General features: G+C 37.3%; 1 protein-coding gene across 4 annotated transcripts in view; it reads left to right on the top strand.

Annotated features, from left to right (window-relative positions):
* Positions 1–26,002, top strand: part of TNFRSF19 (TNF receptor superfamily member 19) — a 60,978-nt gene that overhangs the window by 4,014 nt on the left and 30,962 nt on the right. Inside the window, exons 1-6 of one of the 4 annotated variants that reach the window (XM_075742174.1) lie at positions 1,282–1,385; positions 1,930–2,115; positions 8,081–8,161; positions 9,576–9,686; positions 20,198–20,376; positions 24,184–24,269. In XM_075742174.1, the coding sequence (XP_075598289.1) occupies positions 8,096–8,161; positions 9,576–9,686; positions 20,198–20,376; positions 24,184–24,269 (442 nt within the window). In that variant the 5' untranslated portion in view covers positions 1,282–1,385; positions 1,930–2,115; positions 8,081–8,095. Of the gene's footprint in view, positions 1–1,266; positions 1,386–1,929; positions 2,116–8,076; positions 8,162–9,575; positions 9,687–20,197; positions 20,377–24,183; positions 24,270–26,002 lie in introns of those variants that run through there. The other 3 variants (XM_075742172.1, XM_075742173.1, XM_075742175.1) reach the window with 3 other exon arrangements.

The following is a 26,002-nucleotide window of genomic DNA, read 5'->3' as shown; positions in this document are numbered from 1 at the left end:
AACTCATTTTGCAGCAATCATTTCTCTCTTTGAAAACAACTTGCTGTATTTCAATAAGCACTACTTGTTTTTATAAAAGTCCACGTGGCTCGCAAACTCCAAAATTTTATCTCTGTGAGCAGCTCCCAAAAATTCTGTTTATTTGAAAATGTTTTACTGCCAAGTATATCCATAGTTCTCTCTCTTCAGAGCCTCAGTTCCCAGTGTATCCATACAATTATGTAGACTGTCATTATATCATTAACCTTTTCATTAGAAGTGGAACAAATTACCTGAAATCCCTGCAGTAACAGTTCTTTCACCAAAGTCTCCAAGATTGGTTTCACCAGTGTTGTAGCATCACAAACTTCAGGAAAGCTCCTAACTTACATCACGGTAAGTAGCAGTGAAGTACACCCCTTTCTAGTGACTGTGAACAATTTATTCTCTGTGAAGGGCTTGATTTCTGAACTTGCATTTGGTATTGACACGACTCTCATAGCTGGGTAACTTGTTACCTGCAGAATGGAAAAAAAATTTCAGGTTCTGAGATGGCAGGGAGAAAAGCTACTCAAGTACTTCGACAGAACTTTGCAGTTTATTGTCAGAGGGCCTCCATCATGCTCTTTGGGTGGGACAGTTGGAAAGGACTTCAGTGAATTACAAGGACTCCTTCTACATTCCCCTTCTGAAGGGCTGCAAAGGGTTTTGCCCAGTTCATTTAGTAACAGTCCAGGGACAGGCAGCCATAAGCACTTCTAAGCCAGGGCTCCTCCTGAGGGAGATCAGCAATACCAAGGCTGCAGCGCCCAAAGCCCAGGCTTGCTCTGCAGGGAGGATGGCAGCCACAACCTGCAATGAACCACCTAGGTGTGCACAGCAAGCCTCTGCCATCCTCCTGGCAGGATAAAAGGGACCCAAGCACAGGAACGCTGGTTCACCCTGGCTTTGCAACACTAGTACAAGACAGCCCGCCACTGACCACCAGGCACCTATCTCCCGGCGGCAAGGAGACCCGAGGGGGGGGAGGCAGGCAGCGCCCCGCAGAAGACGAGGCGCGAGCGAGGCCCCTCCCGCCCCCTGAGGCGGCGGCCGCTAACAGCCGCTAACGGCCTCTCCCGCGACCCCCAACCGCCTCGGCCAGGCAACCCCTCCTTCTCGCGGCGGCCTCCGCGAGCGCGCGCCTCCTCGCCACGGGGCACGTGGGCCGGGGGGGCTGCTGATTGGCTGCCTCCGGTCACCTGAGCCCGGCCCCTCCGGCGAAGGAGGGAGGGGAGCGGCGCGGCGTTGCCGGGGTGACGGGGCGAGCCGGAGCGAGGGGTGGTGAAGGAGGGAGCGGGGCGAGAGCTCCTCGGTGGAGGCCGGCCGGCACCCGCCGCAGCGGCCAGGAGGCCGCGGCGTGGCAGGTGGGTACGTGGGAGATCCGAGCGGGCCCGATCCCCTCAGCCCCTCTCCCTCAGAGGGGCGTCCCCTCGCCCCCTTCCGCGGGCAGCGGGGGAGGCTCCGAGACGAGGGCGCGCGGAACGGGGCGACCGCGGGGCGTAAGCAGCGGCGCTCCCCCTGCTCCTCGGGGCTCCGCGCAGCTTCCTCCCGCCACCCCCCGGGGCACTGGCGTGGCTGGGTGCTGACCCGAGAGTGCCATGCGCCCCCAGCCCCGCCGGGCCCCCCAGCCCCGCCGGGCGCCTGGCACCGACCCGCTCTGCCTTCCCATTGCGCGTAGGGCCCGCTGCGTGCGGCGGGGGAGATGATGGGAATGACCCTCCGCGGAAAGCGCAGGCTGCGGGGGAGGAGGGGAGGTGGAGAGGAGGGCTCCGCTGGATCCCTTTCTCTCCGAGAGGGCTCCAGCGCTGCCACTTTCTAACCGGCCCCTCCGCCCCGGGGCGTCCCAGAGCGGGTATGAAGGGCACCGCGGAGCCAAAGAGTCGCAGCTGATGTTGCTGGGTTTTTCAGATCTCGACAGCCGTAGAGTAACTCCTCCACACTCTGGAGTGCGGCGAACAAAAAGTCCTTGAACGCCGGGCTTTCTTGTTCACAAGCTTTTCTCGTGTCTTCTGCATGAATAAGTTGCTGTTTGCTTCAAACAATTTTGGAGCTGCAGTTGAAGGAGCAGGAGCTAGTAACTTTCTCTCTTGGCTGGTAAGAGGTTCAAAAGCCACAATTATGGTTCTGTTGAAAGCCTTTGATTGTTTTACTTCCTTTCCTGATGTCTGTCTCCATTAATCTGACCTTGGGACTGAAAGCTTTACCTGATATTCATGAAAAATCTTGATACTTAATACCTATTTACTGCCTTTATACTTAAAACTACTTTAAATGAATGCTTTTATGAAATCAACAAAGGGATCCAGTAGCATTTAATAGGAACGAAAGTGCCAATTGATTCAATCTGTAGGTCGGTTTGTTAGCAACTGTATAATCTCTTTCAAGCACACCTTCACCATCATATGCAAAACAAGTTAGGTATATTAGCTGGAAACTTTTTACTGTATAAGCCAAGGGATTTTTTTTTTAGAAATAGAAGTAAACTTCTTTATTAGTTCAGTAATAAGATGTTTAAATTGTCAGTTAAGGAGGCAACAAATTACTTTTTCTCAATTTCGACAATTTGCAGTTGCAATCCTAATAAAAGAGAATGCTGAGAATGGAAGTAACTCATCTCTGTCTTTTTTAAGACATGGCATGCTATCCAAAACTGCTAAGGGGTGGCTGGGTTAATGTAGTGCCTTGACATTGCACCATTGCAATAGTTACTGTATTAACCAGCCCAATGCTTTATAATTTATAATTCTTAAAAATTCCTTTGAGAAAGAACTATTAGTATACTTTGGTATAAATGAAATATAATATTGGCATTCTCATTTTATTGTATTACTTATTCATATATGCAAGTACAAATATGTACAAATGCAGCTCTACGCTGATGTTTCATCTAGCAAACTAGTGTCTCCTAGAAGTTGAGATGAGTGAGATGTATTAAACAGAAGAGGTAGCATTTTTTTACCACAGTTTTGATGTTGAAGCACAAAATCACTCATTATTTGTATGAGTAGTGTCATCAGCTTCAATGGGATTAGGAGTTCTTGTGTGAATCACAGGTTCTGGTCATCTAAAAAGCTTTGTTTAGGAAAAATATCACCACATTGCAGCTTTGGTACGATATTTTACTCAAATTTCTAATTAGTGATAGTCTGGATATGTTGAAGAACATGGATGATAAACTATTTTACATAATTTTACCCACATGGATTTGGAACATCATTTGTTAGTAGCGAAACCAGGGATGAATTTATGTAGTTCATTCTCAAGTTTTGCTGATTACACCCTTTCTGAGACACCAGGATATAATGCATTCTGTAAATGCCGTATTTGAGGTGTTAAATTGTTAACATCATTATTCCTGTAAAGTCAGGTACTTCAGCTAATGTAACTCAAAGCATATGGTACTCGGAAGGAGCACAAATATTTCCTGGCTATGTGTAAACCTCCTTTCTCTCCTCCCTCGGCCCCTAAAATAGATATAAATGTTTTCTATCACCAGTGATGTTCCAACATCTCTGTCTTTACAAAACTAGAAATAAATTCACAGCTGCCTAATCTTGTACAATTTCATGTATGGCAGCTTCTGAAAAATACAGATTTATTCAACACGATATTTAATATGATGAATGATACCTAGCTGACAGTATATTTTTCTTTTTTCCCCACATGGGCCTTGTCAGAGCAGTTGGAGAAAATGTAGTTGGACAAGACCTCATTTACTTCACAAATGGGAAGAGCACAAGGGTTGTGGGCAGGGTGTAAAGGGAAGGTGTTCTAGGAGTATGAAACAGAATAACAATGTGTAGTTCTATAGTGGAAGTTCTTGTCCCTAACTTGTTCCCTTTGTCTTTATCATTGCAGCAGCATAAGTACTTTCCCTTCTCTTGTTTCTTGCCCGTGGGGCGCTGACTCTGCTAAAGCCATCTGCCACTCCTTGTCATTTTATTGCACTCAGTTGACAGCTGCAGGTGGGAGACAGGGTGGTTAGAAGGGAGCTGAGATCCTATTCATTGGATACCAGAGACCTCTGTTGGCAAGATAAGATGATCATATTTTCATCCCTCTTTCTCATCCAGAACTTCTCAGAGTACTCTTTGCCGGTGTTACAGAGACCATGAAAAGTGGTTGTTGAGTATGAATGTCAAATCAAATAGGGGAAACTTAGAAGATCTAGGAAAGCTAAGGGAATTCAAAGTTAGGACCCTTCACCCCTTCTAAAGTTTTTCTTAGAAGATGGATTATGTTAACCTCAAAGTTTTGATGCTTACATGTATGAGAAACCTGCTAGTAGGCCATAATTTAATCATGCTGCCACGAGTCTTAACGTTATGTGTCTTTCATGGTGAAACTTTATTTTTTTGGAGAGAAGGAAGAAATATTTTTCTGACAGATTGACTTCGAAATAGAATGATGACTACTGCTCAGGCAAGCAAGTAAATGTAGGGCTAAATTTTGGAGGACAGTGGATTCTAGGACCCTGGAGGTTGGAAGTTCTTACTTCTACAATACATTTATTACATGTTCCTAATTTATTGTTTGATATTGATCTCTTTATGCATATGGATAGTAGGTCCCACACAACCTTAAAACTCTGCAACCGCATTCCTTAGTGGAAGTTCTATATCTTGAGTTCAGTACGTTACCAATGATGATTGCTTTTCCCACAGTATTTTGGGCAAGCATGTTACTTTTAACCCTAAAAAGATGCATTTGGAATGATTTACTGACCTCAAAACACTGTCTCCACAGTTTCCTTTCATTTAATAAAATTGAGGATAACTGAACTCAGCATTGTAAATATCAGTATCTGGACAAGAACAAATATTCTTTAAATGTAGTGAACTTCTATTTGGTCACGCGTATTTTGGAGGCAAAAACTTCTAGTTACTTCTTACTTGAATGCATATGAGGTGAGTGGGTTGTTTCCAACAGACATCAGTGTAATGCCACTCGATATCAAGAGAACAAATTTGCCCAATGGCAACCTAGTAAGTGCTGCAGTGTCCGCTTTTTAAGCGGGGCTTTTAACCAAACTGGAGGCAGAAATAGGAAACGAGCAGCTGGCACAGTTATATCTCCTTCGGGACTTGCTTTCAATACAATGAGTTATTAATGTACCTTAACCATTTGCATTATTTTTATCAAAATGTTGTCGTGAAAAGAAACATTTTAATTTTCTGTTCTCTTAACAGTGGGTTCTTTTATTGTACACCAGTTAATTTCTTTCTTACATGTTATAGCTGTTATATCATCTTTGGGGTTTTTTTGGTAGGAACTGGGGCAATAAGCACAGTGATTGCATGATACAGTACCACAGGCATTCATACATGTTTACTGAGATGCTTTGAACATGTTTCAGTGCTACTAAACCTACTGAAGTGCACTGAAGTTTAAGGCCCATCCCATCAACTTGCAAGCTTATTTTGGAAGATTTGATGATTATAAAAGACAAATTATCTAGAAGTTATCTCATATTATATCATAGACCTAAAGCTATGAGATTGCTTTGTACGTGTAATGATCAGTCAACATATTTGAAGCTCAGTAAAATGTGTAGATGAGTTGGAGAAGTCTGTGATAGTTTGATGCCAGTTCTAAAACACTTGGTTTTGGAAATTTACTCTGGGTTTTGGAACTCCTGATGTTTAAAGGTGTTGGATTTGACAAGTGTTATAAAGGCAGTAGATTTTCTTCCAAATAGAAAATATTTCACAGGTACAATAAAATTTCCACACCTAAGTCAACAAAATGTATGTTAGTACAGCATGTGAATTCTCCATGTGCTTTCCATGTTCTAAAAGTCTTTGATGTGCATGCTATAAGAAGATCATCTTATATCAGACATGGCAACTCCAAAACTGAAATACGAGCTGTCAACATGACCAGCAACTTATAATAATATAACAACACTGCTTGTTATTCTGTACTACCTTCTGTTAAGAACTGGTATTTGTTTTTTTAATCCAATTGTGACTCCAGAATATTACAAACATAAAAATACATCACTAGCTTTGTTTCAGTATTGATTTTAATAAATTGTTTATATGCTAACTTTTTACAATATTAAATCTTCAGGTTATTGCATATTGGAAAAAATGAATAGGATGAATGTGGCTTCATTACATAAAGCTAATAAAGTTTTATTGCAATAATATGGCAAGTACTGAATCTGCTGGCTGGTTAATCAGGCTGTTCTTAATTTTCTTTATTTTTCCATACTTCTGGTAACCTGCTCAGAAGAAATACAGACATTTTAGGTTATGCCACAGGTCCATATTTTAGATCATTAGGCTTAGTACAGCTCACCAATGTTGTTTGTATTGATAATTCTACATGAAATGACATAAAAATTTACAATTATTATGATACTCAATTTCTCTTTTGAAATGTCATGCATCTGTTTTCAGAAGCAAAAGTAAATATTAAAATTTAAATATAATTTTAACATTATAAAGAATCCTATTTTTAAAATCCTGTAGTATTATATAGATGGTCATAATTACATTAGAACTGTGCTATGTTTTATTTATTTAACAATAATATTATTAAGGAATATAATGACTATAAGTTCTTACGACTTGAAATCATCACTCAACATTCAGTTCTAAGCAACTCAGTTACATTTACAGCTTTATTTCACTTGCACACTTATGTAAAGTTTTTGCCTCCTATAGCAATTAAGAAAGCATATAAAGTATTTAATTTCTTCCACTGAGTAGCATTATATGAAATCAAGAAGTCAATGGCGATTTTTCTGCCAAATCCCTTTTGTTTCAACATGATTCTTTGAATTAATAATTAATCAGTTTATATCATTTAGCTTTTAGACTTTTAGCTTTATTGTCTTCTCTGCATCAAGTGAAGTCAAGCTTGTTTTGCAGGTCCGCTTTTCTGTAATATTGTGTACAGTTGTTTATTGTATTACTATTCTTAGTTATTCTTTATTCTTTTCATAACTTTACCACTCTTGAGCTTCTGTAACATTCCAAACTGTGTAAAAATTGAACAGCAGCAAGCTTAAGTCTTTCTTGATACTTTTTTCAAGGTTACTGAGGTGCTGAGTCTCACAATTTGTCTTGTGTCTAATCTGTTTTTACTTAGCAGATCTTCAGTTACTATTCAGCCAGAAGATATATGATGTGTGGTTTTATCCATCTTGTTTGCTTCCAAACATAGATGAGAAACATTTCTTGAAACTTCTGAGTTCCCTTAACAGTATTTTTGCTGTGTCTATCCACTGTTTGGTCTTTACTTTTAATAGAAATTGTTTTGTTCTTACATACTTTTGTTCTTATAGACCTAATTTTTTCCCCAGCATTAGCACTGTCAGCGTATCACGCTAACCTTGTGCACTTAATAAATTTTAAAATTTGTTGACTCTCCTTTTCCATTTTTCCATTTGTTCTGCAGTACTTTTTATATCTAATTGTATTTGGGTCATCCAGAATTCATTCTGAGATTTTCCCATTTCATGCTTCTCTGCTTATTTTCTTTTCCTGAGACTTAAAAAAGCAACCTACGTCAAATACTATATCTGTATGTATTTGTATCACTTGATGGTATGTCTTCTTTTTTATCCATGTTGACATGCGTATGATCTGATAATTGTCATTGATCCATAGACCATTACCATCACTACGTGAGAAATAACCATAAAGATGTAATCTTAGCTTACCTGTAGAGTGCTGCCTGACACACCTCTTTGCTTGTTCTGTTCTTCCTAGCAGACTTTAGCTCTCTTTACATTTCAAAATACAATTTATCTTAAAAGATATCAATAGTGCCACTGAAGTATACTGTCTTCTTTTGAGAATTAAGCCTATAGAAACATTGTGTATATTGCTGCTTCTTCTAAAGAGCATAACTTTTAAAGCATGTTTGTTGTTTTGCTTCCAGGAATTCATCTGAAATATTTTAATGGCATTAACAGATACATATTTTGACATGCTGAATGACATAAAGTACCAGGGACATACGACTTGTGCAATTTAAACAACATTGTAAAATATAATGGGTTTTTTCTTTTTTTTTCTTTTACTTTTTTTTTTCCCTATGGAGAAAGGTTTAATTGTAAGAAATGGACATAAAAGGATTACAAGGAGAAGATAAAGTGAAGATGGTCATCATTTTACTAGCATATTTGGTAAGTTAAAAATTAATATGTATTTTCTCCAAGAATGGATGTTGAAAAAATTGCATTGGACACAGGAATGCTGTCTTTTGTTTTACACGTTACTGCTAACACTAAAAGTCTTAAACACACATGTGCAGACAATTACATATGCTTTTTATCAATTTAACAGCGAGCTTGGTGAAGTGATTTGTATAATTTCTTACTACTCCTCATATACAATTAAAAAATTTTACCTTGTGAGCCTCCTCATGGAAGGAGGACTGGACTGGGACAGAAAATATAAGTGAATATAGTGCTGTGAAGGTGATACTGCTTCACTTCAAAGAGAGTGAAGGAATTCTAGGCAATTTGCAGTGGCCATCTCTTAGTACAGTATGCTTATATGTATAGTTTAGGAGTTTGGAGTATTCATTTTATCCACGGAACATAGCATGGCACACAATTACATTGCCTACTAAGCATGCTTCAACTCTGTCTTGCAGAGACAGGCTCTAAAACTAAGGGTAATTAATGCTTCATAGCTATCAGAAAGGCTTTGGTCTTTCTGAAAAGACTAATATACAAAGTAAGAATTCAGTAGCAGTTGTGGAGAGCGCTTTCTGTGGTGGAGGCCTGTATGTAGGCATTTAATTTAAAATTCTGTTGAGGGAGCTCACAGAGTTTGCTCATGTTCCTAGGTAGGATTCCAGTGATTATGCTGAGACTTTGCATGGCTGACATTACTGCTTATGGTATTTCTCATAACCTTGGTTTCTGGTTTCGTCAGATAATGTACTTAAATACTTTTGAAGGCAGAAATTGGATTCTTTCTCATTGGGCCCATTAAATACAAAGTGACAGTGAAATTTAGAATAAATACTATTAATACAGGTTTGGGGTGGGTTTTAAGTTTCCAAAAGGTTTCAGCGACCTTTTAAAATCTCAAAATATTTATGTTTAAAGGAACAGATTTTAGTTTATTTATTCAATTGTAATAGCATCATTTAAAAAATAAAAAATCACAAATAAATGAAACACGGCAATATAATGTAATGTGACATAGCTTACTGTCATGAAAATTGTAGCTTTGGTAAATGTTCATGTGCATTTTTCATAATATTGAGTAAGGTGAGGAACTTAAACTCAAGTTCAACCAATTAAGTGTTTTCACATCACACAAGTGCCAAATATCAAGCAGGTCTTCTAAAAATTGTAAAATAATTGCAAGTCACTGAGTACTGAGAACTTTTAAAATTCAGGTTGCTTATCCATATTTGGAGTTAGATAATTAATTTTCATTGTCATATTTAAAGTTTTTGATTATCCTAAAAATAACTTTCTGCATTAAAACATGATTTCTCAGATTTAGAGTTTATATAAATTATATGTTAATCACAGATTAATTATATTTTAGCGAGTTGACTTTTTTTTTTTTTCCTTTAAGCTAAGTAGGGTAATTTGTGAGACTGGGGATTGCAGAGAGCAAGAATTTAGAGACTATGCTGGAAACTGTATCCTCTGCAAACAATGTGGACCTGGAATGGAACTCTCGAAGGTAAGCACATCATGCTTTCTTGAATTTACTTCTTTACGATAAATGCATTTCTGTATGTGGTTAAAATAATAGATATCTGTATTTATGTGGAAATATTTTTTATAATTTTGGCATTTGAACCTTTTACAGTTTTTTCAAGTACTGTGTTTTCTGGTTCTCCCTATATAAAATGCTCAGTTCAGAAAATGATGATGCCATTAATAAAGTAGGCAGTACCATTAGAGGATCTGGGTATGGCCTCTCAAAATTACTTTTTTGAAAGGTAAGTTAGTGCTACAAAGGGGGAAGAAAACCTACAGGGAATTAAGACTGAATAACCTCACTGTGTAGAGGAGAGTACGAAAAATGAATTTCATACTAGTGATAGGTACAGACCACAGAAATTGGTACAGACCACTGTACAGTGACAACTTTCAGAATCAGTTCTGGATTTTAGGAAAATTGCTACTATAGACAATGCTTAAATATTGTCTATACAACAACTTGTCTTAACAGAATGGTTTATAATGAAAATAAGGGCATAAACACATAAATACAGAATAGGATTCAAGTGAGAACTAAGATGTTTGCTATATTTCCTTAGAACAGCTGGGAGATAGGTGATTGTTATGTTTTCACTAGCTTAGTGGTTGATGCACTTTGTTGGAAAGCTAGATTCAAGTGCAACTCAATTTCTTTGTTTTACAATTTATTAAAAATTCTATAACCTCATCCATATCTTTATGCTTTGTAAAGTAACTGAGAAGGTTGAGGCCAGAAAAATACATGGTAATATGTATACACATAAGAAGTCCTTGTTAATATCATAGAGAAGGAAAGATTGTTATTGTGAGTCTCCTGTAAATGTTTTTTCTTTTAGAACAGCTGCATCTCTTCCAAAAGAAAATCCCCATAAAAGTTTTGGAGTTAGCAGGGTTTTTAGAAGTGCAGAAATGAATCAATGAGATGAATGGTGACTGAGGTTATGGACTGGGATTCAGTAGAACTAGAAAGCTAACTTGGCCAAAATTCCAAGTCTGAATGCAAGTCATGAGGGGGTCTTAGTTGTTTTCAGCACAGAGAAAGTAGGTGCTATGTATGAGGTGGTGTGTATGAGCTGTGTATAAAGGAAGATATAGCCAAAAGGAGAGGGAGGGAGTGATATGGTGGAATTCACTAACTTGATCACTGGGGGTGAAAGAGATAACAGAATGAGTTAGGAGTCATGGGGAGATTGAATGGTTTTGGGGGAGCAGGTGTGACATGCTAGAGATAAGATGATGGTCAGGCAAAAAAGAGGGTGCAAGCTGGTATCATGAAGGGTGAGCAGACTTGGCAAGTCTCATGCATAAACATAAGACTCTTCAGTGTCCACCTACATCTTGCCCATTGTTAGAGTGTAAAACTGTGGCCCAGACATAACAGTGCAGTCTGATGGATATCTGATAGGTGGGGCCATAAAGCAAGACAGAAGTAGCTGCCCTGCCCAGTGCCTTTGCATATAGAAGTGCAAATTCTGTTTTGTACTCTTACAGATAGTGTAAAAAGTATGATGAAGGTAGAATTTAGAGTATTATTTAGGAGGTGTGAAATTTAATTTTCAGGGTTGCTTTTGTAGACAAGTATGTTATGTAGATCCAATGGGGAATTTGAAATTTTATTTTTGAAATTTTTTTAGCATGAAACATTACTAAGTCTGGTGTGTGTGTATGTTTAAACAACAGGGGAAAAGAAGCTTTCAGTTTGTGGCTTTGTATTTCTTACTATATTCAGCTCTGGAAAAAAGCACGAGTTAAGTATTGTGGTTTGTGGGTGGTTTGAAGAGATTTACTGAAATTGAGTGACACATTTTCCCTATCTCTTCACTCCTGTAGCTAGTGTTCAGTGCATTAACAGAAATACTTAGTTTCACACTTTAGTGAGGATTGTTTTCTATATTAGGCAGTATTAGTTAAGGCTTGATCATGCAAAGAATGCTCTTGAAGTACAGATTTGAAGGGATGTGGTTTTGTTTGGATGTTTTGTTTTTTTCATATTGGCCTTAAATTTGAGGACTGAAAGGTTCTGGGGAGTGTTTTAATTTATAAAGGCATTTGTAAATATGGCACTTTATAACAGTGATCCTACTAAAGCAGTATTATATGCATTGATGTAGCTTACTTATCTACTTGGCAAATAAAACCCAAAAGCATAAAACCTAATACCCTCAGTAATTATGCTTTTCTGTCAATTTAATAAAGAAATGCTAAACTAAAATAGGAAGGTTATAGTTTACCACAGTACACTGTTCAAGTTGTGGTTTTACTTGAACTATTTTAATTTTCAATCTGATAGTCCTGATTCTTAGGACTACTTTTTCTGAAAATATGAATGCTTAATTAATTTTAGTGTGTAAGCAATTACTTCTCCCAGACATAAACTGGCTTTCAAATTCTATGTTTTGGTACACTAGAACTGAAATAGCTAAACAGGTTTTGCTCAAACCTACATGTAAGTGGAAGCATAATTTCCTTTATAAATAGAAGTACAATTTTCTGTGAATGGTAGCGAAGGATGTGATGCTGTGGCTGTTACTGACATGCGGTTGAGAGTAGTCTTGCTGAACTACAGCTTGAAGCAACAAAGTATGTTAAGTCAAAGGTCAGAAAACAAAGGGAAAAGGGATTTAATGATATACTTGAAGTAATTTGCAGCACAGGGGGAGTTTTGTTTGCTTGGGTTTTTTTACATGTGAGAAAGCAATGATGTAATTATGCTGTATTTTAATGACAGTTTCTTAATAACAAATAACATGTCTGTTTTCCTATCAAATATTTAGTGCTTGTGGATAGAACTAGGTACACTGCTGGATGTGTGAGCATGACTATGTCTAAATATGTACTAAAATGCAATGTTACCAGTAGGGGGTTTTTGTTAGGTTCCCTCCCCAAAATGTTTTAAGCAATTGACCGACAGGTTTCTTGTTTATGTTAGTAACAAAAACCTCAACCTATATTGTTGAATAGAAAAGGCCAGCTACTGGGTCATGCAGCAGTGAACCGTGTGAACTGTTGATATAACACACATCCCTATTTCCTTCCCTCGAAATTCAGTTCAGGTAGAACTTCTACTGCTGAGTAAGCTGAAGCAGACAGTTCCAATGCCAGGACTGTAGAGCCCTAACTTCACTTATTTATGAGAAACTGCTTCATCTTAGTTACAATCTAAATTGGTAGATTTCTTTCTTGTTATTACTGACTAGATAAAAATAGGAACTATGTTCCTTTCAAAAACCAAGTAGAGTTAGTAGGCTAAACACTGTGAAAGGAAAACTGGAGTTCTCAAGGTAAAAATTAAGATAAATACCATGGTACATATGGGTACTATGACTTAAATACATTGGCACTGAATTGATCAGCAATCAGTTTAGAGCATAAGTACACTTGTGCATGTACGTTCTTCCTTTTGCCTTTGTTAAACTGAGTACATGATGTTATGGAAATCAAAACTAGTACGTTGGTACCTAATTATGATATCTACTTTCTTTTTAAACTTCAATGGGATTTTTATTGTGGATTTTATGGTGGATAAAACCCAGTTAAGTCAACAGTTGTTAGTTGTCCCTACACTTAAGGGAAGAAACAGTGATACCTGAAGATCAGGCTTAAGAATCTTAACACAGGCTGCACAGGTGATGTAAGGTATGATTAAAGCCTAATCAAATCAGGTCCTGTGTGACAGTCCAGTCTGTTCCCATGTTGCCAGATACACTCAGATATACCACAGACTTGCATCAACAGTATGGGTAAATGTGCAGGGCAAAATACCAGCGGTACAGAATGGGTGTGTACATATACATATATATATATACACCTATATATGTGTGTGTATATATACTTACTCTTACAACTATTAACTTGAGTTATTTATGTGACCTTTGTTGCTCTAGTATGTGAGCATTTCATAATACTTTTCTAAGTTAAGAAAAGGCAACAGGATTTTCCTAACTGATACATGAGACGCTAGCACAGAAACCAACTTGCCCATGGTAATGCAGGAAGTTTTTGGTAGAACAGAATAGAAAGAGGCCACAGAGTGGAAGAAGAGGATGGAGGCTCTTCACAAGGTGCCACATGAATAAGACAAGGGGCAACAGGTACAAATTGTACCAGGAGAGAGGTTTTACCTCTGTATAAGAAAAATTTTTTACAGTGAGAACAATGATTCACTGGAACAACCTCCCCAGGAACATGGTAGAGTCCCCATCACTGGAGGATTTTAGGATGCAGTTGGACAGGGTGCTCGATCTAATCTCAGCTCCCTGTCCCATGAAAGGTTGGACCAGATGTTCTTTCAAGGTTCCCTCTGACCTGGGCTGTTCTATGAGTCCATGATGAGTGTTTAATTTTAGTTGCAAACTAGTGCTCCATCTATTGGATTGACCTTCCTGTCTGCATAGATAAGCAACTTCAGACACCCTTTATAGCATGAAACAAACAAAATAAACAAAAAAACCCTCCAGCCTTATTTCATGTAACTATTTCCAAATCTAGACTATTCTTTTTAGCTTTTGCTGTCGCAGTTTGGTGGGACTCTCTTTTTCAAGAATGTTTAAAAGTAATTATTTCTTCCTTAAAATAAGAAAAAATAGTATACCACCAGCTTTTCCTTTTGGATTCCCTATCAACTGATCTAACAGCAGCACTGCAGATACTACATTAACTAAGAACTAAAATCCATTGATCGCTTATGTTGATTGTATTTTTTTATAAAGTATTTTTAACATATTGCCATCATAAGAAAGCCAGCTTTGTTATTGTATCAACAATTTAGCATTGATGGGGAAGGGAGTGAAAGCTGCTTCTCCTGTTTGTTTGCTTCTATTTGTTCATTTTAAAAAAAATCTATATACGCTTTTCTTCTCATAAACATGTGTCCTTGGTAGTTTCTGTGAAGCTTTTGAACCATTGAAATAGCTTGGTTTTGAGCACGTAGGGTTTTTGTTTGGGGTGTTTGGTTCTTTTTGTAAGCAGTGCTTTCTTCTGGCGTGGGAGACTAAAATGATTGTATCAATTCAGAAGCAAGTGTTTGCTTCATGTGGCTCAGCATTATTTCATTTCTCATCCTTTTAGTAGGAAACAAAGCATCATGTAGTTAACCAAGTGGTTTAATATCTTTCATTCTTTAAGTGGCATCAAGTTGCCAGTGCCTGAATAGTCATTGGTGTGGCCTTTTTTGTCCTATCTTACTAGTAATGTGTGTCAGTATAAATCAAACCTTATATATGATTCAAATTTATATAATCATAATTAATGCAGAAAAAATAAACTGGAATAGTTTGGGTTTCAGCCTTTTTCTGAAAATGTTCCAGTACAGAAATGAGAGTCCTTCCAGTCCTTTCACCATAATTTGCCTTTAAAAAAAAACCCACAAAACACCTATAACTCTGTATAGCTTCCACGTGTTTGGTTTTTTTCTTTAAACTTCTATATGAAGAAGCAATCCATATCTCAGCCTCATCAAGCTTATATTGCAGCTCAGAACTTTAACTACAATTCTAGATTGTTTTGTCAACAGATCACATCTGAGGTTGTAGTTCAGAAACATTGAAATGACAATTTTGGCAACAGTAAGTTCTTTCCACAGTGTCCTGCCTTGCAATTATGCTGACGTGGTAGATTTTTAGGGTGTATTATGGAACACATCGCTGAACTGATCACTTTTAACCTGGATCAGTCCCATGATCAGATTTACAGCTCAGCCTCATAATCAGTTGTAGCAGTACAGTTGAGGACAATGTATGATAAGGAAGAAAAAGCAGAGATAAAAGGGAGAGAGTGTCTTAAGCCAGCATTGCAACCAAATAATGATAAGTCATGATAAATACTGTCACCAAGAGACTGCTGCTGTACAGACAGCCGGTCGGACAGAGGCAGCTGATGGTTGCTAAGGCAGGGCTATGTATCATAGGTTGCTTCCTTGCACCAGTTACATGATGAAGGAAAAGGAGACCTGCACGTTGGCTCAGAAAAGGAATTGTGCATTAAACAGGAAGGTACTGTTTGAAGCTACTCCTGAATGTAACAGTCCTCATACAGAACATCAAAGGTGGTGTGCCATCTCTGACATTGTCCCAGTGAAGTTACCAAGCAGCTGCTACTGTGTTTAGCAGTCACAATGTAACTTTTCAAAGCAAGAGAGCTGCTTGTGAGGAAGCCTGCCATATCTCAGCTCAGGAGAAGCTAACGTGTTTCTGGGTCAGTCTCCTGGAAGCTAGAGCAGCTGCATGTAGGCACTTCAAATCTTACTCCCTGAGCATGAAACTTTTCTAACTTTGCACTTTGCCCCAGCAGCTGAATCTGACATGTTTGCAGCACACTGTTGCAGCCTGTCCTGCTCAGAGACTTCTGCTGATAGATACAGCTGATTATTGGATTCTAGATGAAGCTGATCCACAACCTAAGGAACTTTTAGAAGCTAAAACTGTATGCTATTTAACAAGGCCATATACTCAAAGATATTACTAAAAACTTCATTTCCCAGCACCAGTGTAGTGCTGCAACCTGTTATATGACGTGACATCAATTAAAAGTGTCTTAATGACTGGAAGGCTTTTTCTTGAGAATACTCAAATATTCTTGTAATCATCATGGCCTAAGTGGAACTGCTGTGTGCTGTACTGTCTAGGGACTTACGTAGGTTGTGGATAATCAGTGGAACTAGAAACAAATTCTAAAATGTACTTGCAGATTACGATCTTAATAATGCCTGAAAGCATTTTTTAAATGAAACTTGAGGTTATTTTAATTGAAAGAATGTTTAAAATCTAATTTACTGTTCATTTACTTGCTGCATTGCATTTAACTTTTAGGGAAAAACCGTATCACTTAACACCATTACCCTTTATAGTCTGCTATACTTTTGGTCGTTCTGTCTGAGTCAGTGGTTGGGTAGTATATGCTGAAAGAAAATGTTAACATGCCAAGGTAGTGCTTTAAGAAGTGTCTGTATTATTGTATGCTTTTAATATTTTTAGCTTGAAACTAAGTTATGAGTTTAGTTCAGTAGTTTGCTACAGATTCCTAGGTGGCCTTGACCAGACATCTCACTTGATAGTATCTCACTTGATACCTTAGTGAAACCCACTTCTGAACAAAGTTGTTCTGGGGATACATACATTAAAGGTAATGAGAAGTCACAATATTGTGATAGTGAAATCTATATAAATATCCAGAAAACAGAAATGCATTTGAATTTTGAGGAATTTTTACAATTAATTTTAATGCAGTTTTCTAAATTAGTGTTTGGGTTTTCATGGCTTGTACTGGGTATCATTTGAGAAATTTTTAATTAATGTTATCTGGAACCACTGGTGATAGCATTGAAAAGGGGAAGTGGAAAGGAAATAGTGGGCTAAGTGTTCTTCACAGTACAATAAATAAATATAGTGTATATTGACCTGCTCTTTTTTTTTTTCTGGCACAAAAAAAAATTTTTTTTTAAACCTGACTAATTAGATTACAAGTTTTATTTCTTTTTTCTGCAGTCCTGAGGTGAACTGCCACAGGAGATGAGCCCTCTTTTTAAAATTTGAGTGAGAGGATAGAAGGGGAGAGGGGAGTTGGGAACTATTCAGATCTCATCAGCCATATAATTTGATAGCTTTGTAAATAGAGCACTAAGAAAACTGGTGCACATCAGTTTTGCACATGTACTGATAAAAGATGAACAGTCGATTGTTTGTATCTTTGCTGGACTGCTAAAGTCCAAGATTTCAAAGGGTTTGAATTCATCGTCTAAATCATATCCTTCAGTTTTGGAAATGTGGTTAATTATGAGTACAAATCTGTTTGAAGTTCTGCCTGGTTTACAAGCTTAAATATTTATTTGCACCTGCCAGGCAGTTACCTACCTCTAATATTATGTGAACATAAAAAGCACGTACATAAAGTTGTAGTTGTTATGGATTATATCTGCAGAATTCCTGGCAAGGACTTATAAGCCATCTTTGAAAAGACTGGAGACTGTAAATTCCTTGGGCAGAAGATTTCTTTATATTGCATCCACAATTTTTATAGCTTTCAAGTAAAACATTTCATGGTACAAAGGACCACTAAGATGTGTCCATACATCCAACTATAGCAAAGCAGATCCGATAGAGCTAGAAACAATTTACTCAGGCTTTGGTAGTTTGGGCCAGTGAATTGAAAGCATTTAGTTCTAACTTTATTTCCTAGTGTTTGCTTGTTTTTAATCAGAAACTTCAAAGGTAGTCTGAAAAGGAAAACTTATAATTAAGTTAATTTAAGCCTTATAGTTGAAAGTTTACTAGGACTTGGGAGGGACTAATGCCAAGCGATTTATCAAAAGATACAAATATACATGGTTAGAGTGAAACTATATAATATACCCTATAACACTACTATTTGGATGATCTAAACAGAAGGAGTAAAGAGTAGGTATTTAGAGATAATGTGTTAAGGAATAATGACATTCAATGAAAAAGTTTATTTACACTTAGGAAGAGCAAAATCTCCTACCAGAAGTAAGTTAGTCTGGTTCCGGTCCCTGGTGATAATCATGTAGCTTTGTATACAGTTTTACAAGTGTGTAAATGAAATTGAGTGTAAAACTGAACACAGTAAGATATTTTTAGGTGACATAAAATTTAAGTGCTGGAACCTCCAGTATTTTGGCATTGATTCCTAGCAGAAAGTGGTAGGTTTGAAATAAAATGATAGCAAACACTCTGTGTCTGAAGTAAATTGAAAAACATTTGAAATATTTTCATCCCTTTTTGCCTACCAGCTTTATTACGGTTGATATCTTGCAGGAGGAGCATGCTGTACAGTCTATGAAACTGTAGTATGCTTTTGTTGTTGTTGTTCTTACTAACAGTAATGATTTGTCTGTCTGCTTATTAATCTGCATAATACTCAATAGTAAGAAACTACATTTCAGCTAAAAAAAAATAAATTAAAACTTATTTTTTAAATTCTGGGTCTAGAGACAGAGGAAGACAACTATTTTTAGTGTCCATTTGTAGTCGCTTTCTTAGAATTGTTGATTTTCTGTGTACTTGAGCGCTTGTTCTTCTTCAGAGGACAATAGAGATATTCTTAACATAAAGGAAAATTGGAAATTCTTAAAATGTCCAGTACAATGCATCTAAAGTTGTTTATTGTTACTTTATCATTGCAAATTAGAGGCGCTATAAAAATACATATTGGCCAACTCCATTACAGAGCTTGTTCCATAGATGCTTTCGCAATGCAAATGTTGAAGAAACCTGAGTGCATTTCTAAAGTTCAAAGCTTTTTTTACTGCCGCAGATTTGCTTAGGTGGGTGACTTTGGAAGAAGTTATTTGTATGCATCTAACATGCATGTGTTGTGAAGGAAACTGGTGGAAACCTTCTCTTAAGTTGCCCCAGTTGAAGATATCCTGCAGTTTTCCCACTGGGAACATGTCCTATTCTTGCACTGAGACCACACGCCAGAGAAGGAGGTCCCCACACTGTGCCTTTTCTACCTACCCCCTTCCCAATAAGTCCTTTCTAGCAATTTGTTGTATTCCTCTTGCTGTTTTGTGATGTGTCACTAATGCATCAGATCTAACTCCAAAGCACTGCAAAAAAAGTAATAAGATATGCAGATGAGAAAAGGGAATAGCAATTCTTAGTAACTTGATAACCCTAAGAAATAGTGACATAAAAATCAAATAGATTGATAGTTCTCGATAATCAGTTCATAGAATTCCATCCCAAAAACTATTACATATTGTTGGGTGAAGCGTTTCTCTCTGGAGCCTGTTAGTTGTATTAGGTGTCCTTTTGCAAATGGATGGAAGTAATTTCTTTAAACAGCTAAATTTGGGATATATAACCAACAATAATGATATTCCTTGTATAGTAAAATACCATGCCTCCCTGTGATCCACAGAGCTATTAAACTTTTCCAACAGTTTAAGAACTGTTAGAACTGGAGTGGATTGAGTTTCTGAAATTTTTAGTGGCTAAGCAACGTTTCATGCCTAGCTGATGGTCATTAACCGTCTCTGTTTTATTTGGTAACAGAAATTCTAAGCCTTTGAAGATCAGTGCGCTCTCTTCGGCAATTAACTTTGTTCACCTTAGCTATGAACCTTAATATCAAAGTGTTTCTTTGCTGGTTTTGTAACTGAGTAAGTGCCTTTATACTTCACTTGTCCCAGTTTCTGCACTTTCACATGACTGACCTAATTAAAAAACAGACAGCTCAATAATTCTACCATAAGCTAGTAATAATGAAACTGTGGGAGTCCTTGAAACCCTTTATCATTCAAATACCCAGTGGTTTCATGAATAAAGTGGATGACTAAGTATTACTTATAGAAGTAAGGGAGATTATTAGCAGTGGAAGACACATTTGAACTTGCTGAAAGGATGGCTTTTGTCTCTAGAAAGACCTACTCTCAGTAATAATTACACTAGGTCTTCATTTTATCCCAGCATTCTCTTCTTGTTCACACTTTCAGTGACTGAATAGCTTGCTATTGCTTGTTAATCCCTGCAGGAATGCGGCTTTGGATATGGGGAGGATGCACAGTGCATGACATGCAGGCCAAACAGATTCAAGGAAGACTGGGGCTTTCAGAAGTGCAAGCCTTGTCTGGATTGTGCATTAGTTAACCGGTTCCAGAAGGCCAACTGTTCTGCCACCAGCAATGCAGTATGTGGAGACTGTTTACCAGGGTAAGTCCATTTCTGAAGATGAGACTTGAACAAAATCAAAACTAATTTGCATTAACATTTGCTTGTTCATTTTTTCCCAGATAAATGTTTGTGTCCTTTATGTATGTGTGAAGGTCCTAGGTCCTAATCCTGGCCTTGCCAACAATTTACAGTGTGATCTAAGCATATAATTTCAGAATTGCAGTCTTAATTATCTCATATATAAAAATGATTTGATAATTACCTACCTGATCTATGAGAGTATTGCCTATACAGCACCTGAGCAAAATACTTCAAAATATTGTTACTGGTGACTTAGTTCATTGTTATAAAGAATTAAACATTAGGAAACATACACAGTTACCTTCCTGAAGACTGATCACGTTATTTGCCTGCTTTTTCTCCCCCCTCCTTAGGTCAAATATGTAATAATTCTCATACACATGTAATTTAAGGTCAAAAGTAGTGACTGTGGTTTATGCTCCTGAATTTCCTTCACCATGTTGGTAAATTCACAGAGCATGATCCTGGCTGAAAGTCATAAATGGATCTGAAAGAATTGTTTTGGAACAAATTGTAACAGTGTGGAGACTCACTGAAACTGCTGTTGTAAATCAAGACCTGTGCTTAGTTTCTTGTCCAGTCACCCCAGGTCTCTGTTGCTAATTTTCTGTGTTTGTAGTATTAAGTGTTAAGATCTCTAAAAGGCTATTCTTTACATTGCCACGTTCCACTATTACAAATACCTGCCATGAATTTGTTAGAAGACGTTTCTGGTGCTTTTTTGAACTGTGGATTGGTAGTTTAATTGATAGTACTAGTTTATGAGAACTGATTTGCAATTGTATCAGCCTTTGTATTTGCAGGGTATATATTTCAGAGATGCCTAAAAGTTTATACATTTGTTATTTTTTATATATCTCAGCCTTTTTATTTTATTTTTATATACCTTTTTTTTTTTTTTGGTAAACCAGCTATCAAATACCTGAAGACTGTTTAAGCTCCTACAGTTATTCTTCGCAAGCCAGAAGTGAGGTCTTTTAATTTAAAAAAAACTTAGTGAAGCTTTGGTAACTAATATTAGTTTAAGTCACAGTTATTGGCAGGTGCAGCCCCAGGTGTTGGATGTTACTCACAACCGCTTTTGATACTACCTGCAGCCACGTAGTGGATTGGTTAAGCTGTTATTACATATTAATAGGTATGTATTGTAGGGCTTATTTGGCTATCAGCAGAGAGAAATTTTTCTTCTTGTGGTGTAAACAATATAAGCTAGATTTTGGAAGATGAGAAAGGTACAAAAAAGAAGCCAGAATAAAACATGAATTAAGGGTAAATCTAAACTGGGGGACCTAGGAATGCTTCTTGGTATTCTGGTCTAGAATGCATTCTGGATACGTATGTTGAATACATGTTAAAATGAGAGCTGTTTCCACAACCTGCTTTACTGGCAGCAAAGCTGGAAACATGAAGAGAGAGGGAGTCATGGGTAGGGGAGTCACAGGCCATCTGGTCTGGACGTTTTGGGGAACAGAACTGTAGAACACACCACCCACTCATACCTGTCCATCAGTTTAGATGCTGCCTAAGCAAATGGAGGGTATCAGGGATACGAAGATGATGAGGGGACTAGAACATCTCTTTTATGAGGAAAGGCTGGGAGAGCTGGGTCTGTTTAGTCTGGAGGAGAGAAGACTGAGAGGGAATCTTATCAACCCTTATCTAAAAGGCGGGTGTCAAGAGGATGGGGCCAGACTCTTCTCAATGGTGCCCAGTGACAGGACAAGGGGCAATGGGCACAAACTGGAAAACAGGAAGTTCCATCTGAACATGAGAAAAAAGTTCTTTATTCTGAGAGTGGCAGAGCACTGGAACAGGCTGCCCAGAGAGGTTGTAGCATCTCCTTCTTTGGAAATATTCAGAATCTGCCTGGACGCGATCCTGTGCAACCTGCTCTGGGTGATCCTGCTTTAGCAGTGGGGTTGGACTAGGTGATCTCCAGAGGTCCCTTCCAACCCCTACCAATCTGTGAATCTGTGAATATAACTAGCCAAACCAAATGGTTTAGCTAATGTTTTACCTTTCAGCAATCATATTTATTTCTGTTTTGCATGGGTTTCCAATGTGCCATTCCATATTGTTCAGCTTCAAAACACTACAGTAAGCATGTCAGCTAAAAACAAATATTAACACATTTCGGTCGGAGTAAATGATCACAGTGGCCCCTTCAGTTTTACAGCCTATGAATCTGTTTCTGTTCACATTGTTAAAGCATGAGTTTCTTGAGCAGTTGGAAAGCTGTTTGCTTTAGCTGATACAGTCTTCATGCTTTAATGGCATTTGCAGTGTTAGCAATTTAACATCAGTAGAGTTAGTACCTTTTCTTTAATGTGCCACTACTACTGCAGAAAACACTTAGTTCACATAACTCATCTTCAACAGACCACAGGTGTTGATTCTAGCGTAGTACTAATGACTGGTTGTAAGACAGACACACTGACCTACTTGATTAGGGAGCTGCTATAGATAAGCTCTTTAGAGGATGCCATACTGTCATGCAAATTTGAAATATAACACTTTAAAATTCTGGGGTTTTTATTTGGTGCTACTCTTGTTCCTTGTTTTAGGAATGCAGGCTTCTGCCTGTCACTGTAGTCAGTCAGCTCTCCAAACATAAACTCAATAGTAAAGTTCTTGAAATGTTGTTAGAAAAAAATGTCTCTTTGGGTACAACAGCCTGCCTTTTTTTTTTTTTTTAATGTTTTTGCATTAATTTCTTTAGGAATGAGTAGCTAGCTGTTTAGTTTGCTTTAGAGTTTTGTTTTATTATTCACTTGTTATTGCTTGTGGTCTCTTATTGCTATTACTTACCTAAAACATCTGACTGATACTTCTGTTTGCAATATCCATTTTTTCATACCTTGGAATGCTTGCTATCTAGAGTTTTTAAAGTATACATTTAAGTGTGAATATGAAAACAAAGTAGAGAACTGGATATTGTACACTGGGACTCATGTAGTCACTCCATTAATTTGCATTCATAGTCCATGCACATTGTGATTTTGGTTGGAGGTGAAGATCTTCCTGGAGGAGAAGGAAAAGTCTGAGAGGGATTGTTGGTTTGTTAAAATACAGTTTTGAAAAGCCATTCTTACTGTTTTGCTGTTCTATGAAACAATCAGAATAATCTTGTTTCCTGAAGATTTTGTCACACACCATTTTAAAAAAATTTTTTGGGGGGTGTGGATGCCATTCTGTAAAAGTACATAAATGAACTGATTTATGAGTGATTTTTCCTTCTCTGAGCTAGAGGATATCTTAGGGATTTTAACCAAAAAACATTGATGTCTGGTCCATTATATACCATTAGTGGTGATAATTACCTTGTAATATCTTATTTCTTTTAAGAGAGTTATGTAGATTAATCAGTTCCCTTTTATTTTTTAAATGTGTAAATAAGCTTGTATAGTGTAAGCTCATTATACTTTCCTTGTATGTTGTGATCTATGTGGAAAACGGAATATTAATCTCTGTTTGAAATCTCCAGAATTATTTATTTCTTATGTGAATATATGATTATAGTGACTATGCATTTGGACTAACAGATTTAGAATTTTTCCTCAATTTACTTTAGATCGACCGCTGTACTATTAATTAATATCTATTGTACATTTGTTTACTTTTATTTTCTTCTATTTTCTGATAGTTTGCATTGGGACATAGACTGACCAAAGTTTGTAGTTCGATATTTTTGTTAAAACACCTGATTAATTTTGTGAGGGAGAAATAACTAATTCAGACTTGTTTTTTCATTCCTTTATCTTCTAGATTTTATAGGAAGACTAAGCTTGGAGGCTTTCAAGACATGGAGTGCGTTCCTTGTGGTGATCCTCCTCCTCCCTATGAACCTCACTGTAAGTGGTCTTTTACTCCTACTGGAGAGGGATTAACTTTTTTGGTTTAGAATGTTTTCTGTTTTAACTTGAAAGCTTGGCAAAAAATGACAGTCATAGGTATGAAGAATTCTTTTAAAGGCTTGTTTTCTTGTTACTAAGTGATTTTGTTAGTACATTTCAGCAGGTCCAGCACTATCATTGCAAAGTTCCCTCATATGACCAGTCACTTGAGGATAAACATTCCTGTCATACCACATGATTAGGGAGTCTTGAGGCTACTTCTGATGTTGTCATATTAATTTTAATTTCTGGTTTGTGTTAATGCCAAAAGAAAGACAGTCTTCCTTGACCTTCTGCCTACTGTCAGGTAGGCCTCAGTGACTATGAATTCTTTCCCAACACCCAAAAGGGGTAATTTGTTGATACCTTTAAAAATAACTATTGTACTAAGGTTACAGTGAGAGAGAACAGTATAGATAAGTATCTTTATAGTACTATATACATTAAGAAGAAAATTAGTAATCAGTTTCTCTATTTGTCTTTGGCCAATGCGAGGAATAGAATCTCTTTGAAAGGAGAGAACCTCTTTATTCTGCAACAGAAACCTTTTTGCTACTTCTTTCAAGACTACTGATGGTCTACATCCCATCAAGTTTGTAATTCAATAAAAGGAGTGAATTATTCTTGCTATGTTTATTCATGTCAACTTTCTAATATGAAAAAGAAGCAGCGTTAACAATTGCTTATTTGTCATATTTCTGGTGGCAAGTTGTAATAACTGGGAATTATTTCCAGCTTTTAAAGAAGCAATAATAAAAATTTTGAAATCATTAAAATGTTCTTTATTTACATTCTAACCAGCCATTTGAAATCTTAAATAATGGAAATCCTACCATGAAGTATGATTAGCGTATGTCACTGGTTTTCAGAAGGCTTTTGTTCAAATTTGTATATTGCTTCTTCAGGTCTCTAACATAAGCTGTCTCAGTTCAGGAGAGCTACATGCCTTCCTCAGAGCAGCCTAGGAAGTTATTCCCACAATAGTAGGTAAATGAACTGAAATCTGTTTGAGTTTTACTTAACATCAAATAGGTGAAAATATCTCAGTTTTAAGACTAAGTCCAAACATGATGCTACAAGGAAGTATAACTGGTGTGTGAAAGCAAGCTTTTTCCACCTAATGCTGAAAATGTTTGCCATTTATTTCAGTAATGAATATATTTTGATAGTTAAGATGGTTAAGAATGCATTACTTGAAGTTAAATGGAGACAGACCATTAGGTGTATGGGGCAAGTTCTCAAAGATCAGAGGACTAAGTTCTAATTCTCTGCCTTTCTTATCCTTTCTTTCCACTGTGAAACAGAAAGTCAAATATTAGTGCAGCTAACTCTTATATTACAGATGAAAAGGAAAAGTTTAAATGTCCTGTTTCAATGAATTAATTGTCCTGTGAGGTGTGTAGCAATCTTTTGTTTGCTTAAGAACATTACCATAAGGGCGCAAAGGCTCACAGCCCCCTACCTGGACTAAAGGCTCATGCTAAAGCTGAGACATGGGTGAAGTTCTTTCAGCACTAGTAGCAGTTGATTATTACCCAGTTAGCTATAAATCTAAATACTTGCTTTTATCTTCTTTCTTTCTGTAGACATTTTAAAACAGATCTGGTTTAAATATTTACTCATGAGAAAATGAGTTTGTGAATTGCTAGAGGCAAAGTTGAAAGGATTCTATAATGAACAAGTAAAGAGAG

The sequence above is a fragment of the Balearica regulorum genome, chromosome 1, assembly GCF_011004875.1.
Source record: "Balearica regulorum gibbericeps isolate bBalReg1 chromosome 1, bBalReg1.pri, whole genome shotgun sequence".
Lineage (NCBI taxonomy): Eukaryota > Metazoa > Chordata > Aves > Gruiformes > Gruidae > Balearica > Balearica regulorum.
This window is presented reverse-complemented; position numbering and strand designations above follow the sequence as displayed.